General features: G+C 32.2%; 1 protein-coding gene across 1 annotated transcript; it reads left to right on the top strand.

Moving 5' to 3' along the window:
* Window positions 1-474: 474 nt before the first annotated feature.
* Window positions 475-4,607, top strand: LOC137831062 (GDSL esterase/lipase At4g26790). The gene is made up of 3 exons (XM_068638577.2): window positions 475-968; window positions 1,947-2,439; window positions 4,229-4,607. Exons 1-3 carry the CDS (start codon window positions 582-584, stop codon window positions 4,414-4,416), a joined length of 1,068 nt encoding a protein of 355 aa, XP_068494678.1. The 5' UTR covers window positions 475-581; the 3' UTR covers window positions 4,417-4,607.
* Window positions 4,608-14,811: the final 10,204 nt, after the last annotated feature.

The following is a 14,811-nucleotide window of genomic DNA, read 5'->3' on the forward strand; positions in this document are numbered from 1 at the left end:
TAATAAAGTTATTACACATAAAACAAACTATTTGACTTGGTTTGGTGAACTAAATTAACTCATCATCAATACAGATCAAGTTGAATTATTTTTCATTAAATTATATGAATTTTATAAAAAATAAAATAGAAATATTTAACTAAATGGGTTTAATTTTTTTTTAAGATTACTATATTCTAATCTGGTTTATGGAACTGCATACAGTTCTAGTAATTTAGATAGCAAGATGTCTGCATAATTTATTTATTTTTACATTTCAAGCCATAAATTATTTATTGATAATGCTTTGCAATAGAAGGTTTACATTGTTGATTGACAAAAAGGGCAACATGTTCCTGTTTTCACTCAACGGCTTAATAATGGTATCATGCAATACTTAATGGCTAAATCTGCCACCTAATTAATTAATTTTTGGTCTATATTTTTTGTTATTCATCCCTTTCAAACTATAACATGAGCAGACAAAAGCACTGCAGATACCACAAAACCTTCTACCATAAATAGCACTGGTATCTTTCACAACCCCTCTGGTGTGTCTGCACTCTGCATAAATACTACCCTTTTGCAGCAGCATCAATTTGATGACTCCAATTCGTAGAATGGGAAAAGGGTATGCTCCATGGCTCCTCTTTATTAATGAAGTCTTACTCTTGGTACACTTTTCTGCATGCAAAGTTCCTGCAATTATAGTGTTTGGAGACTCCTCAGTGGATTCAGGTAACAACAACTTCATTCCAACCATGGCTAGGAGCAACTTTCAACCTTACGGGAGAGACTTCTTCAATGGCAAACCTACTGGTAGGTTCTCCAATGGCAGAATCCCCCCTGACTTCGTCTCTGAGGCCTTTGGAATCAAGCAAGCAGTTCCTGCATACTTGGATCCTGCTTTCAGCATATCAGATTTTGCTACTGGTGTGTGCTTTGCTTCTGCAGGAACTGGATACGACAATGCTACTTCAAATGTTGCTGTAAGTTTTATTGCCCAACTACTCATTCTTCACATGCATTCATTTGTGAAAATTTTACAACATGCATTTGTGAAAATCAACTACTTCTTTTGTTTCATTTTCATTCATCTATTTTCTTGTATTTTTTAATTCATGTTTTCACTCCATTTTACCTAACATATTTATTAATTTATCTCTATTTTTTCTATCTTCCTATCTCTTTTACCTTTTCATCTCACTATTCCACATTTAATAGTACACATAATCATAACTCTTTCTTGGACGGGCTTTAGGGATGTAGTTGATTTCAAAAAAGAAAAAAGTTTTATTTATGAATGCTAATTTTACAAGCTACAATAAATATTTTGGTTTTATCCTTTTTAAAATATATATTAAAGAAATTTTTGGAAATGAGATTTTTTTATTTCTTTTATGTTCTGTGTAAAATAGTTGAAGAAAAAAATGGTTTAGTTTCTAAAGAAGACAAAATTTATGTTTTTCATAATTGTTTGGAGTTAAAATAAGTCCAAATACTGTCTACTTGGTTACATACAGGGACTTTGTTTAGATACTATATTTGTGGTTAACATACCATTACCCTTATTAAATTTATAAACCTTTAAAAGCATATTTTCATATTTAGATTGTTTTCAGTTATAGAAATTGACCGATCTATCATTTTAATATATTAGTTTGACTATGACAAACCGTTAGAGATGTCACATAAAATACATAATTGTTATATTTTTCTCCTAATGATTGTAATTTTAAAAAAATACACAAATTAAGAATAAGAAATATACTATTTTTAAACTAATTTTATTAAATAACCCACTTTCTCAGTACATTAGATAATTTTGAGAAGGGGAATGTTATGTTGACTTAAATTCACACTACTTAAAACCAGAACAAAAAGTGATTTGATCCAACAGTAATAACTGTGGTGAATGAAGGTAAGTTTTTTGTAGTTCTAAAAGCCATGAATTTGAGATTTTGCAGGATGTGATACCTCTATGGAAAGAAGTAGAGTACTACAAGGAGTACCAAAAGAAATTGAGGGCACATCTTGGTGAGGAGAAGGCAAATGAAATACTAAGTGATGCATTGTATTTGGTTAGCATAGGAACCAATGACTTCCTTGAGAACTACTATGCCCTAACTGAAAGAAGGTCTGAGTTCCCCTTAGTTCAGCAGTATGAGGACTTCCTCTTAGGCCTTGCTAAAAACTTCTTCACTGAAATTTATGGGCTTGGGGCAAGGAAAGTTTCTCTCACTGGTTTGCCTCCTATGGGGTGTCTTCCACTAGAGAGAGCAATGAACATTTTGGAGTTCCATAATTGTGTGGAGGAGTACAACAATTTGGCTTTGGAGTTCAATGGAAAGTTGGGGTGGCTGGTGTCAAAGCTCAACAAGGACTTACCTGGATTTCAAATGGTAGATGCAAATGTATATGATATCTTTCTGCAGATCGTTACAGATCCTTCTGGTTTTGGTAAGTTCATACAATCACCATTAATTGCTCCCACTCTATATTTAATGCTGCTATCTGATTTCTAATTAAGAAACTACAGTAATTTTTAATTTTCTATTCCAGACTTAATTATATTTTCTTTAATATCTCAATAAAATCAATTATTTATTGAAATAGTAATGTTATTTTAATTAAACAAAATATCATTTCTCATGGCTATCCTTACTCTTTCTTTCTTTTTTTTCTTCATTTCCTCTCTCTTGTGTATTGCTCTAAAGAATCCTCTATATATATATATATATATATATATATATATATATATATATATATATATATATATATTTTTTTTTTTTTTATTTTTTTTTTTCAATTAGTTCTTTTGTTGCAAATATTTTAATGTTTTTCTTTACTTCTGGTTTTACAGTACAAGAAAATAATAAAATAGAAATCAATTTTAAAAACAAAAAATAATTAATTTCTATAGTGACTAAATTAGAGATAATTTTAGAGATTAAATAAATTTTTGTTTTTTAAATTAGTTTCTATTATTGTTAAATGGTTTTTAAATTAATATCTAATTAGCAACCAATGTTTTTCTACCAAATTTAGAATCTAAATAATTGGTAGTTAAAACATTGGTTGCTAGATACCAATTTAGAAACTATTTAACAATAATAGAAACTAATTTAAAAACCATTTTTTTTAATTTTTAAAATGATTTATAATTTAGTTATTATTGTAACTAATTATTTTGTGTTTTAAAAATTAGTTTCTATTTAGTGATTTTGTTGTAGTGTCTAACCAGTGTTAACACAAATCATGTTATTGATTTTAAATAGGTTTCTTTTGCAAATATTTTAATTCTTCAATTATTTTATTGTAAATAATTTGCTAGCTTTATTAATACATACACACGCATATAGTACTAGTACCAATATGGTTTATTACAATAATATAAAATTTATATATATAAATATATATATAGTAGAATGATAGATAGTAAAACCCAATTGTCATCATATACCTAATTAAAAATCAATTTTCATTTGTAAGTTCTCAAACACCATTAAAGTTTTGAAAATTTTCCAATTATGCAAAGTATTTAATTTTAAACCCTAAATTCTAAACCAATTCATTCAAAAAAAATATTTCTTTAAAAATTAATTCTTATTTTCTTCTAATTTTTTTATTAATATATATGAGTGTAATAATAAAATAAAAATAGAATAAAAAATCTTATACTCCTTCCCTCTCAAAAAAGTAGTCTTATAAAGTTATAACACATTTATATATCACTGAAATATTTAATTAATATAAATTTGGTAAGAAAAACTAACTTTAAAATTAGATTCCTCCTTTTAATATAAGTGGTACTTTATAAATTACTTCCCTACTAGTATATATAGGGGTATATTATTAGAAAAATTACTTATAAAAAGCTAAAACAAATTATTTAGGAAAAAAAAGTCTAAAAGTAGTATTATTTATGAAATGGAATGAGTAACTATTGTTTTAAGATGGAGAGAATTGATTTCATTTCTTGAATTATATAAAATCAGAGAGAGATAGTGGTATATTTTGAACCAGATTAGTATCTCAATATCTTATTTAATTTAGACAAAGATAGTGGAGGAGAACATGGATAACCTTAATGCACCTACATCTAGTTTTTATATATAATAGTTTGAATAGAAGCAAATTCCAAAGTGAATACCGAATTAGGTGGAGTTTTTGTAGTGTTCAAAATTCCAAATTCCAATATGTTAGAAAGTCTGAACACTCATATTTAACATTGTTTTTTGATTTGCAGGTTTTGAGGAAGCAAAAACAGGATGCTGTGGAACAGGGAGATTTGAGATGGGTTTTCTATGTGACCCAAAATTTACATGCCAAGATGCAAATAAGTATGTATTTTGGGATGCATTCCACCCATCAGAAAAAACAAGTCAAATAATGTCAAATTATTTAATAGAAAAACATCTAGCAAAGTTTCTTTGATTATTCAACAATACAAGGAGTCTAGATTCTACATTTATATATACTATGTACATTAGTATATATAACAACGTTTTGTGTCGTCTAAGTGACGTGTATACAATATTATTGTCCTTATATGTTTTCGTAAGAATGATCCAATTCATGTTCTGAAAAGCAAGCAAGCTTTTCCTCAAGATTTTTAGCAACTTCTCCATGTATTGTCTTGTTATATACTTGCTCTATTCATAAGTATCCTTGTTACTCAAGAAAAAAATGCAATGATTCTTTTGATAATACTCACACCAATTCCTATATAAGAGGACCTTTGTTCGAGTTTGGTATTTTGTTTTATCAACAAAAAAATTAAATTTAAAGAGTGTCACAACTCTTATACAAAAAGATATCTATCAATACCAAAACAACATTCCTACCTCCTCCAAAATTATAGAAAAACAGTTGGATATAAAGAATAACAACAAAATAACTATGAACCTTCCCACTAACAGATCACTACAAAAAAAATTGGAATTACATACAACCAAAATCCGTATGTAAGACCCAAAATCCGTATGTAAAACAGTTTTACATACGGATATAATCCGTATGTAATTACATTTGGTTTACATACGGAAAAAATCCTTATGTAATATCTATTTACATACGGAATAGAATCCATATGTAAAAATTCGTATGCAATGTTGACTTTACATACGGATTTTGATATGTATGTAATAATCCGTATATAATTCGCGATTTTCTTGTAGTGGATTGACTACCAGTTCAAAACATCAGAATCCAAAACCTCCCGAAAATCTCATTACATAAAGAACCTCTCCAGTGGAAAAGTTCTAGCACATATACATCTCAATGATATTGTCCCTTTACAAATTTTATAATCAGTCTAGATACCTTCTAGATTTCGAGCATCCACATTTGTTTTTAATTGTTTTGTTTCCCCTATATTTGGTCACCAATTTATGTCACCCATTGACCATGTCCTACAAAAAAAAAAACAACACACATCACCTTGACCATAACTGGACAGGGGGGTATAGCACGAAGATGACTTAAAATATGTATCCTACCGTGATTTATCATTTTTTTTAGGGATTTCATGCATACCAAAGGATCTCAACATAAATCAGAATTTGAGAAAACTATTAAAGGTTCCTTAGATGTAATCCATGACCAAACATTTAGTTGTGTCATTGAAAAAATCTTAATATGATATATTCTACCATTCTTATAGATGCTCTTATTTCTCTGTTTCCATATCTCTCCTATTACTACAGTTTACACACTTCCCTAGATTATATTAATCGATTCAGATAAAGTGTATAGTGCAAAGTGCAAAAAATGTGTATTTGTTTCATAGTGATCAACCAAAACCATCCCCATCCAAGAATAACACATACCCCATACTAGTCAAGCTACCCTACACTTAAAAAATAAGTGACTAGTTGTCTCTTCTTCATCACCACACATAACACATAAAGTACTTATCATAACTAACCCACACCTCTCTAAATTTACTATTGTATCTATCTTATCTTTTAAAACCCTCCAAATTGTGACCTGTGCTGAAGGAAGAGTCTTACCTTCCAAAAATAATTCATACAAAAACCTATGTTCACCATCTACCTCTTTCTTTAGAATTTTAATGTTGGGAACTTGTTAGGTTATAGTGTGAAAGGTCATAGAACTTGTCAGGTTATATTTGTTCACCCACTTTAATGTGTCTAATTCATTCATTTAATAACATTTATTTTGACTTGGAGTGCAATAAGCAATCTGGAAATTATGAGTGCGGTTACTATGTTATGCAGTGGATGTTGACTATTACGCGGTCTGGAATTGATAGAGGTTAGGATGAGGTAATACCTCAACACAAAAACACTTTAAATTTTGGGGTTTATTATTTATGCACTAATTCAAAAAAAAATTAAATGTCACAATTTTTCAATGATCCACAACCGCTAGATTCAGAAGCATTGGAGTATGTGAAGACAACATGGTCAAAATATTTTGTAACCATGTATAACACCTTATGATAGATGAATGATTAGAATTTAGAATGACATTGAACTTTTTCATATATTGTAGAACATTTTGGAGAATGTTATATGTACTTAATTTATTCTATGTAATCTTTCATATTTAAATTATGATATTATATGCATGCATTATTGTTTTGGAAATTTAATATTGTATGCAGGATTGGAGCATATATATATAATAATACAACATTTTCTTTAAAAAAATACATTTATAACGATGGTTGCATGTTAGAACCGTCTTTAAAAAAACAAATTTTTTTTTTGAATGACACCATTTATAACCGTCTTTAAAAATATAGTTTTTTTTCCCGTTTATTTTCTAGAATAACCATGGTTTTACACGTGTCGTTAATATGCTTTCATAACGATGGTTCCCGAATCGTCGTTATAACCAGTTGATTTATAATGACATCCAAAGTAACGACGGTTCTAAACCGTCTTCATATGGTCTTTTTAACCGTTGTTAAAACACGTTTCTGCAGTAGTGTTGAACTCACATCATGAAAAATTATAACGAAAACAATTTTAGCATTTAATTGAGTAAAAATAAAGAGAAATAGACACAAATTTACACTAGTTCATCCCATAACCAGGGCTACCTCCAATCTCTTTAAGCAAACCGCTTAAGAGCATTCACTAACGCAAGCATTCTTACACCTCTTTAGGTATACAAGTATTCTTACATCTTTTCAAGTCACCCAATATTCTTACTGCTCTATAAGTCACCAAGTATTCTCCATCTCTTTAGAAAATCAATCATCATCTCCCCTTGAGATCAAGACCTCTCAATACAATAAGAAAACACTCTTTATAGAGAGTAACAATGAAAGCGCATAGGGTTATCTCCACATAGCGAAGGATTTACAATTAATGACTCACTTCCTAAAGTGTAAATGCTCTAAACAAAAAATCTAAAAGGTATAAGCACAATGAAAGACTACTCACACTACAATATATGATCGTGTTGTATATCTTAGTCTTCATCTTCATGGTCTTTATATAGCTTTCAAACTATGACCATTGAAGCTTTGATTTCTTCTCTTTTTCACATAGCCGTTGGATGCTCAATATCAAAACTTTTTAATCTAGTTTTGTTCTTCTGTATCTTGGACTTTTATTGTATTTTGAATTGTTTCTTTCTTTGTCCAAATTTGAATGTTGATACTTCAATGTTATAATCTTGATTATCTTTAACAATATATATGGTTGGTTGAATAGGGCTCAAATACATGAAATCGTCTTCCATTCTTATTCATATTCTATGGTCAAACAATTGTTGGTTCTCACCATTGAGTATTAAGCACACTACAAAACCCAATGAATTTTAATTTCAAATAAAAACAAAGAAATTCATAAAAAACAATAACTTAGGGAATATCACATTGTTATTCAATCTCAACAGGGTAAATCTAACAAGTCATAATAAGATCTTATAGTGAAAGTTAAAGTATAAGAAGCTAAGAAACAAAAAACATGAATCCTTTGAATGTTGTAGGTCAGCTTAGGCTTCAAGATCTTTTCCTCCTAAGATTTCTCTAGGCTTCAGCCTTGAGGCTTTCTTATGATTTCTCTCTTATGCCTCTTAATTCCAACTCTCTACTCTAGATGACTCTCTCTTTTGATGGAGATAGGCCTTAACCGTAACAAGTCAAACATTTTGAAATTTTGCACAAGTTCACATGTTTCTCTTGGCAAAATATGTTTTAATAGTCTCCACACAAAAATCAACTGAGAGTAAATAGTACAAAGCAATATTTACATTGTATCTTTTATCATACAACTCACAAATTTGTTGCACATCTTTATTCTTTGGAATTGGATGTATGTTTTCTTTTAAAATACTTAAAATTTAAGCTTGTCTTGGTTTTTCTATATCACACTACGTTGACCTATAATTCTTTCTTAAGGAATTTGATCAGAGGTAATAAATTCAAGAAAATTATAGTGGTGTCTTTTTTTTTAGGTTTTAAAAAGGAGTTACAAAACAATAGCTTCTAAGAGGTCATCCATAATACTATTCTCACATAACATGCTTAATTTTGAAGTTCTTATTATCTAATGCATTAATTAAAAGGTGCCTTGATTTGTAAGTTTGGTTACTTGGTAATGAATTAGGTATTGATTAATGGGGGAGGCGCATGTTTTGGACGTTTGAGTGGGGGTAGGGTTTCCTGGTGCAGAGAAGGCTTACCTAATTCAGTGGAACACATGGGCAACGCGAGAAAGGAAGGGGAAGACTTGGCCCCTTTAGTGCATGTGTCAGAACAGAAACAGAAGGTGGGTTACGTGCCAAAAGGGTTTACAACGGCTATAGGGAGAGGCAAGGAGTTTGACCTAATAGTTAATGGGCCATCAAAGGCCCAGAGGAACGAAGGGAGTATGTTTAGAGCTTTTATGGGACTGGGCCCAAAAGAAGTGGAAGATGAACAATCAAGAGGGGTGCAAAAAGTAACCTATCTAACAGGAACCACTAACAACGCCATGAATGATGAGGAGGAATGGAGGCACAACGCTCCGAGGCAGGACACGCAACGACACTTCACGATAAAAAATGTGAGGCACTTTTCTCCTGTTGGTGCTCACAAAGATGAGGCTGCCAATGAGAGGGAGGCGTACTCGGCCTTCGTAGACAACAAAGATGGTAGTGTACAACCGCAAGGACACCGCAATTCTGTGTGCCGCAATTCAGAGAAGGGCACGGGGATATCTTGGTTTCCCTTGCTTATAGTTGAAGATGGCATTAAGATGAATTTGCGGTTAGAGGAGAGGGAAGTTGCATCGTCGAATTGTAGGGAAGGAGCAATGTTGGAGGAAGAAAAAGATGACGAAACGTCTCTGGTAGAAAAGAGCGCGGAGAGTTCAACGTCTTGCGAAATCGAGAGTAAGTACTTGGGAACGGGGAGGCTCGTAAGAGATGAAGAAGAGACGAGAATCTCGTCGGCGGTCATACCAATGTAGAGTTCAACGTCCAAATAGCGGGATTTAAGGTTAGATTCTCAAAATATTTAACCATGGTTTATCTGATAGAGGTGTAAGGAATTGTAATAGGCTTTTCTTGATGAATAACGAGCATTCTAAAGCAAATTTGGAATACTAGAAAGGAGATGGGGTTCTCTTTTACATGCGATGAAAATTAGGGATAAATCATATGTAAGGAGGGCGAGCACAAGCATGATGGAGAACAATTTTTCTGATGATGAAGCTAATTAGCATGAATATTATGGGAGTGGGGGAAGCATTAAAAAGAATTATTTGCACAATATCACTAATGGGAGTAACTACAATTCTTGAAGGGGAATGGAGAATAGGAGAGGCTTTACAGATCACCATTGTTAATATGTATAATGCTGGCCCACTTACAGACAAAAGAGTTGTGTGGGAGGAGGTGCGAGAAAAGAGGAGGACACAAAATACAAAGGCGTTGTGCGTGGTTGAGGACTTTAATTCTATTAGAAGATCGAGAGAGAAGAGGAACGTGGGGAATGGTGATGATCACAAAAGGGAGGTGAGAAGGTTTAATGACTTTATTGAAAACTCAGAGTTGGTCGATATTCCGATGGTGGGAAGAAAATACACACAGTATAAACCAAATGGTTTGATTAAGATCAAAATAGACCAGATATTAGTGTCAAGAGAATGGTTGGATAAGTGGTCGGACAGTAAGTGTCACATCTTAGACAAATTGATGTTTGATCATTGCGCCTTGGTGTTAAAAACGGATATCACGGACTAGGGACCGAAACCGTTTAGGAGTTTGGACATCTGGCAAAATGATAGCAGGTTTAAGGATTTTGTTCGTAATAAATGAGGTAGCTACGAGGTGCAAGGAAATAGGGTCTTTGTTTTTTAAAGAGAAGCTGAAGATGTTGGAATCTGATTTAAAAGTTTGGAACAGAGAAGTGTTTGGAAATGTTTTTCAGCAAGGGGAGGAGATTCAAAAGAGACTTTATGAGCTAGACCCTAAGGATGATGAGAGCGAGTTGGACAAGGTAGGAAGGGAGGAGAGAAAGTGGTTATTAGATTAGTAGAGAAAAACAACCATAGCCAGGAAGCTCTTTTACAATAGAAGGCTCGTCTCAGGTGGCTGAAGTAGGGGGACTTGAATACAAAATACTTCCACTCGGTAATCAAATGGAGAAGAGTAAGAAATGGATTCAGTGGGTTGAAGGACAAGGGTCAGTGGTATGACGAGTAGGATGTGGTGAAGGAAAAAGTAAGAGATTTCTTTAAAGAAAGGTTAAGTGGAGAATCAAGCCAATGAGTTAGGTTAGATGATGCAGAGTTCAATACAATTACAGAAGAAGACAATGTATCGCTGGTAGGAAGGATAACCGAATAGGAAGTTAAGCTTGTAGTGTGGAGTTGTGATAGTGATAAAATCCCAAGACCTGATGGCTTCTATTTTGGTTGTATAAAGTTTTGTTGGGAAGAGATCAAGGGCGACATCATGAAAGTTGTTCATGATTTCGAGGAAGATGGTCAAGGGGGATGAATGCTTCGTTTATTTCTTTGATTTCTAAAGTCGACAATCTGCAACATTTGAATGAATTTAGACCTATTTCTTTGGTCGGATGTTTGTACAAAATTGTGACTAAAATCTTATCTCTGAGGATGAAGAAAGTTTTACATAAGATTATAGACAACAGGCAATCTATGTTTTTGGAGGGCATGAGGCTAATGAACAGTGTTATAGTAGCAAACGAAGTCTTGGAAGAAGTGAAGAGGAGGAAGGGCATTTGTGTTTTTTACAAGGTTGATTATGAAAAAGCATATGATTCAGTCATCTGGGATTTTATTTACTACACGTTGGAAAGGCTAGGTTTTTGTGCGAAGTGGATTTGATGGATAAGTGCATGTCTTGAGTCTTCATAGGTGTCTGTGTTAGTAAATGAGAGTCTTACTCAGGAATTTAAGCCAAAGAAGGGTCTGAGACAAGGAGATCCACTAGCTCCATTTCTTTTCCTTATTGTGGCTGAAGGGTTAGTTGGGGTTGTAAGGAAGGCAGTAGAGAAAGATTTTTTAGAAAGTGTGGAGATCTAAGGCAAGTGCAAAAAGGGCAATATGCTCCAGTATACAGATGATACGTTGTTTTTTTGCAAAGCAAAAGTGCAAAGTGTGTTTGTTATTAAGGCGATTCTGAATTGCTTTGAATTAGCATCAGGTTTGAAAGTTAATTTTCAAAAGAGCAGTGTTAGAGGGGTGAGTGGCAGCTATCTTCTGATTCAACATTTTGCGGCTATTTTGAACTGCGACATGATGAAGACTTCGTTCAAATATCTGGGTATGCTGGTGGGTGGATCTCACAAAAGAAGTAAGTTCTGGGAAGGGGTGGTGGACAGAGTGAGGAACAAATTAGGCAAATGGAAAGGAAAGTTTATCTCTATGGCCGGACGACTTTGCTTGATTAAATCAATATTATCTTCTCTTCCATTGTTTTATATGTCTATGTATATAAAATGTTGGTTATGGTGGTGAAGGATTTAGTGAAGTTACAGTGAGGAACTTCCTGTGGGGACGGGGTTTGGATGGCAGGAAAATTGCATGGGCTTCGTGGAAAAAAGTTTGTGAGCCAAAGTAAGGAGGGCTAGGAATAGACATTAGACGGTTTAATACTGCTTTGTTAGGGAAGTGGATCTGGCGGTTAGGTTATGAGAAGAAGAGTTTGTAGAGAGAAGTGTTGAAATCTAAGTATGGAGGTTGGAGGGATCTTCAGGTTCAAAGGCATTGTAGAACAGATTCTCATGGTGGCGGGATTTGAAGGAGGTTTAGTCTCTCGAGGGCTGGAAAAACATGTTCAACGATAATTTCACTTGGAAAGTTGGGAATGGGAGAGAGATAAGGTTATGGGAGGACAAATGGGTGGGCAATATGACTCTCAAGGACATTTTCCCGAGGTTGTTCTCTATTTGATCTAATAAGGAATATCTCCTTTGGCTAGGAAGGGAGAGGGCTGATAATTCAAAGTGGACTTGGAGGATTGAATGGAGAAGGAACTTGTTTGAATGGGAAATGAATCTGGAACAACAAATGATGCATCTTTTGAGTGAACAAAGAATAAGAGCGGATAAGGAGGATACTTGGATTTGAAAAGATGGAGAGAAAACGGTGTACACGATCAAATCTGCATAGAAAATGCTTAAAGAAGAAGTTCAAGTGTATGACAAGAATCTCTTCCTGGGTTTCAAGTAGACTCCACCACCACTTCAACCACTAGATTAAACACGAAACAAAATACACAAAAGTACACCGTTGTTGATAAATGGTTCTTGTTTTGTGCTTTTTCACGACCACATCTCTTCTTCTACTTCGAGTTTTGAATAGGAGGTCGATTTCAAATGGTTTCACTATCTTAGGCTTAGGGTTAGTCATGCACTAATCACCGATGCAAACACAAAGGGTTTCAAATTTTTAATTTGGTTTCCGATCGTTTAACCTTATAGATAACCAATGCAAGGGAGCTCAAGATTTTGGAGAAAGGGAAAAATGAGTAGCTGAAGATTTGGAAGAAAGGAAATAACGTGAAAGGAAGAAATGAGAAAGGGGAAAGTATGAAAAATAATATCACTTATTTAATTTTCTCACAACATCCCAATACGCGTCATATAATTGATGCTAACATAATAAAATATTAATATTTTTTATTAGGTTAAGCCTATAAATTTTTTTTATCATATTTTATTTAATTTATTGTTTTTAAATTAAACTTTGTGTCGACTATTGTTAAATTATTTAATTCAAAAATATAATCTGAGTATCCAATTTTATCCCAAAACCCGACGTTATGTACTTTTTTTTATTATACTTTATTTTAACAATTGTTATGTTAGTGTCTATTTATAATTGATTTGGTGTCCTATTAGAGTTGTTTTGTACACTATTTTATTTTATATGATGATTAATTGTTGACATTTTTATAGTGATATTTTACGCTTGATCACCATTCTTCCTATGGTTTACAACCATTTTTCTCTTTTTATCCATATTATCTTTCTCGTAATCCTTCCAAAAATAAAATCTAGTTTTTATTATATTTTAATATATAAAAATGAATTTTGAAAGACAAAAGAAAATTTTTATAATAAAGCATTAACATTTAGTAAAAATGATTTAACTCGAACCTGATAAAAAATAATAAATGTTAAGAATTAATTAGAATTTAGGTGTTTATTTACGAAAGCAAGGGAAATTTAAGGTACCTAATTATAATCAATTAAGAAAAAATAAAGTTTAGGGTATATGTAATTACAAAATGATTGAAATTTAAGAGAATAAATAATTTAACAAATTATATATATATATTTTGTTGGAAAAATTCAGAAATTAATTCTCCCTCTTTGATATAGATACAAGATGGACATTTACGGGAGCAATAAGCAAATAATAGAAAATAGAATAATGACACAGAATTTTCAACTCGAGAAGTAAAACCCACGGGAAAATTCCTCCACTATGAAAATAGGATTACAATATTTGTTTTTTCTCACTCTGTTAAGATAACACTCAATCTCAATCTCATCTCACCTAACATTGATGGAATATAAAGTCTTTTTCTAGCATCTCACTAGGATCTCTCTTTAATCTCACCATTATGCTGAAAACACATCCACTATGAAAGTGGGATTACAAAGTCTGGTCAGCAGGAATTCCCTTTATATAGAAGATGAGAGGAAAACTTCTTCATAAAGAGATTAATGCTCATTACATTTTCAAGAGAGAGTTACAATTTCCAAAAAAACAATTTAATGGCCATCATTGAATATATTCAATGGATTGATTACCAATATTAATTGGTCATAATCTCTCATTAACTTAAGGAGAGATTCCCCAACAATTCTCTCCCCTTAATTGACTTAATTGAGGTGTATCAATAATTCAGCTACCACAATAGTGTTACCAATATTAATTAGTCATAATCTTCCATTAACTCCACAACAGTGTTACCGATATTCATTGGTCATGATTTTCTATTAAATTAAGGAGGGATTCTCAACAATTATCCTCCTTAATTGACTTAATTAAGGGATATCAAGTTCCCCACAATAATGTTACCAATATTAATTGTTCATAATTTCGTATTAAATTAAAAAGTCCAACATATATATATATATATTATATATCCGTTTAAACGTATATTAAAATATCTTTCACTGGTCTTATTAAATACTTGAAAATCATAGAAACCAAAAAAATTCTGATAAATTATATCATCAAGCCTATTCTTGAAAGATATAATATAAGTAAACCAGATTGATAAATGAAGGGATAATGTATTTATTTGCTCAATCAATGGAAAGAGGATATAATTCACAAGGTACAAGTCAATTAGGCTTTACAACAAAAGAGTGTAAAACCAGCAAAG

The sequence above is a fragment of the Phaseolus vulgaris genome, chromosome 6 (assembly GCF_051622355.1).
Source record: "Phaseolus vulgaris cultivar YP4 chromosome 6, ASM5162235v1, whole genome shotgun sequence".
NCBI classification, from domain to species: Eukaryota; Viridiplantae; Streptophyta; class Magnoliopsida; order Fabales; family Fabaceae; genus Phaseolus; species Phaseolus vulgaris.

What these genes read in the sequence shown, in the direction of transcription:
- LOC137831062 (XM_068638577.2), top strand. Translation starts at nt 582, where the DNA reads ATGACTCCAATTCGTAGAATGGGAAAAGGGTATGCTCCATGGCTCCTC. An exon ending in ATGCTACTTCAAATGTTGCT is followed by an intron (nt 969 to 1,946) that starts GTAAGTTTTATT and finishes GAGATTTTGCAG; the next exon opens with GATGTGATACCTCTATGGAA. An exon ending in TACAGATCCTTCTGGTTTTG is followed by an intron (nt 2,440 to 4,228) that starts GTAAGTTCATAC and finishes TTTGATTTGCAG; the next exon opens with GTTTTGAGGAAGCAAAAACA.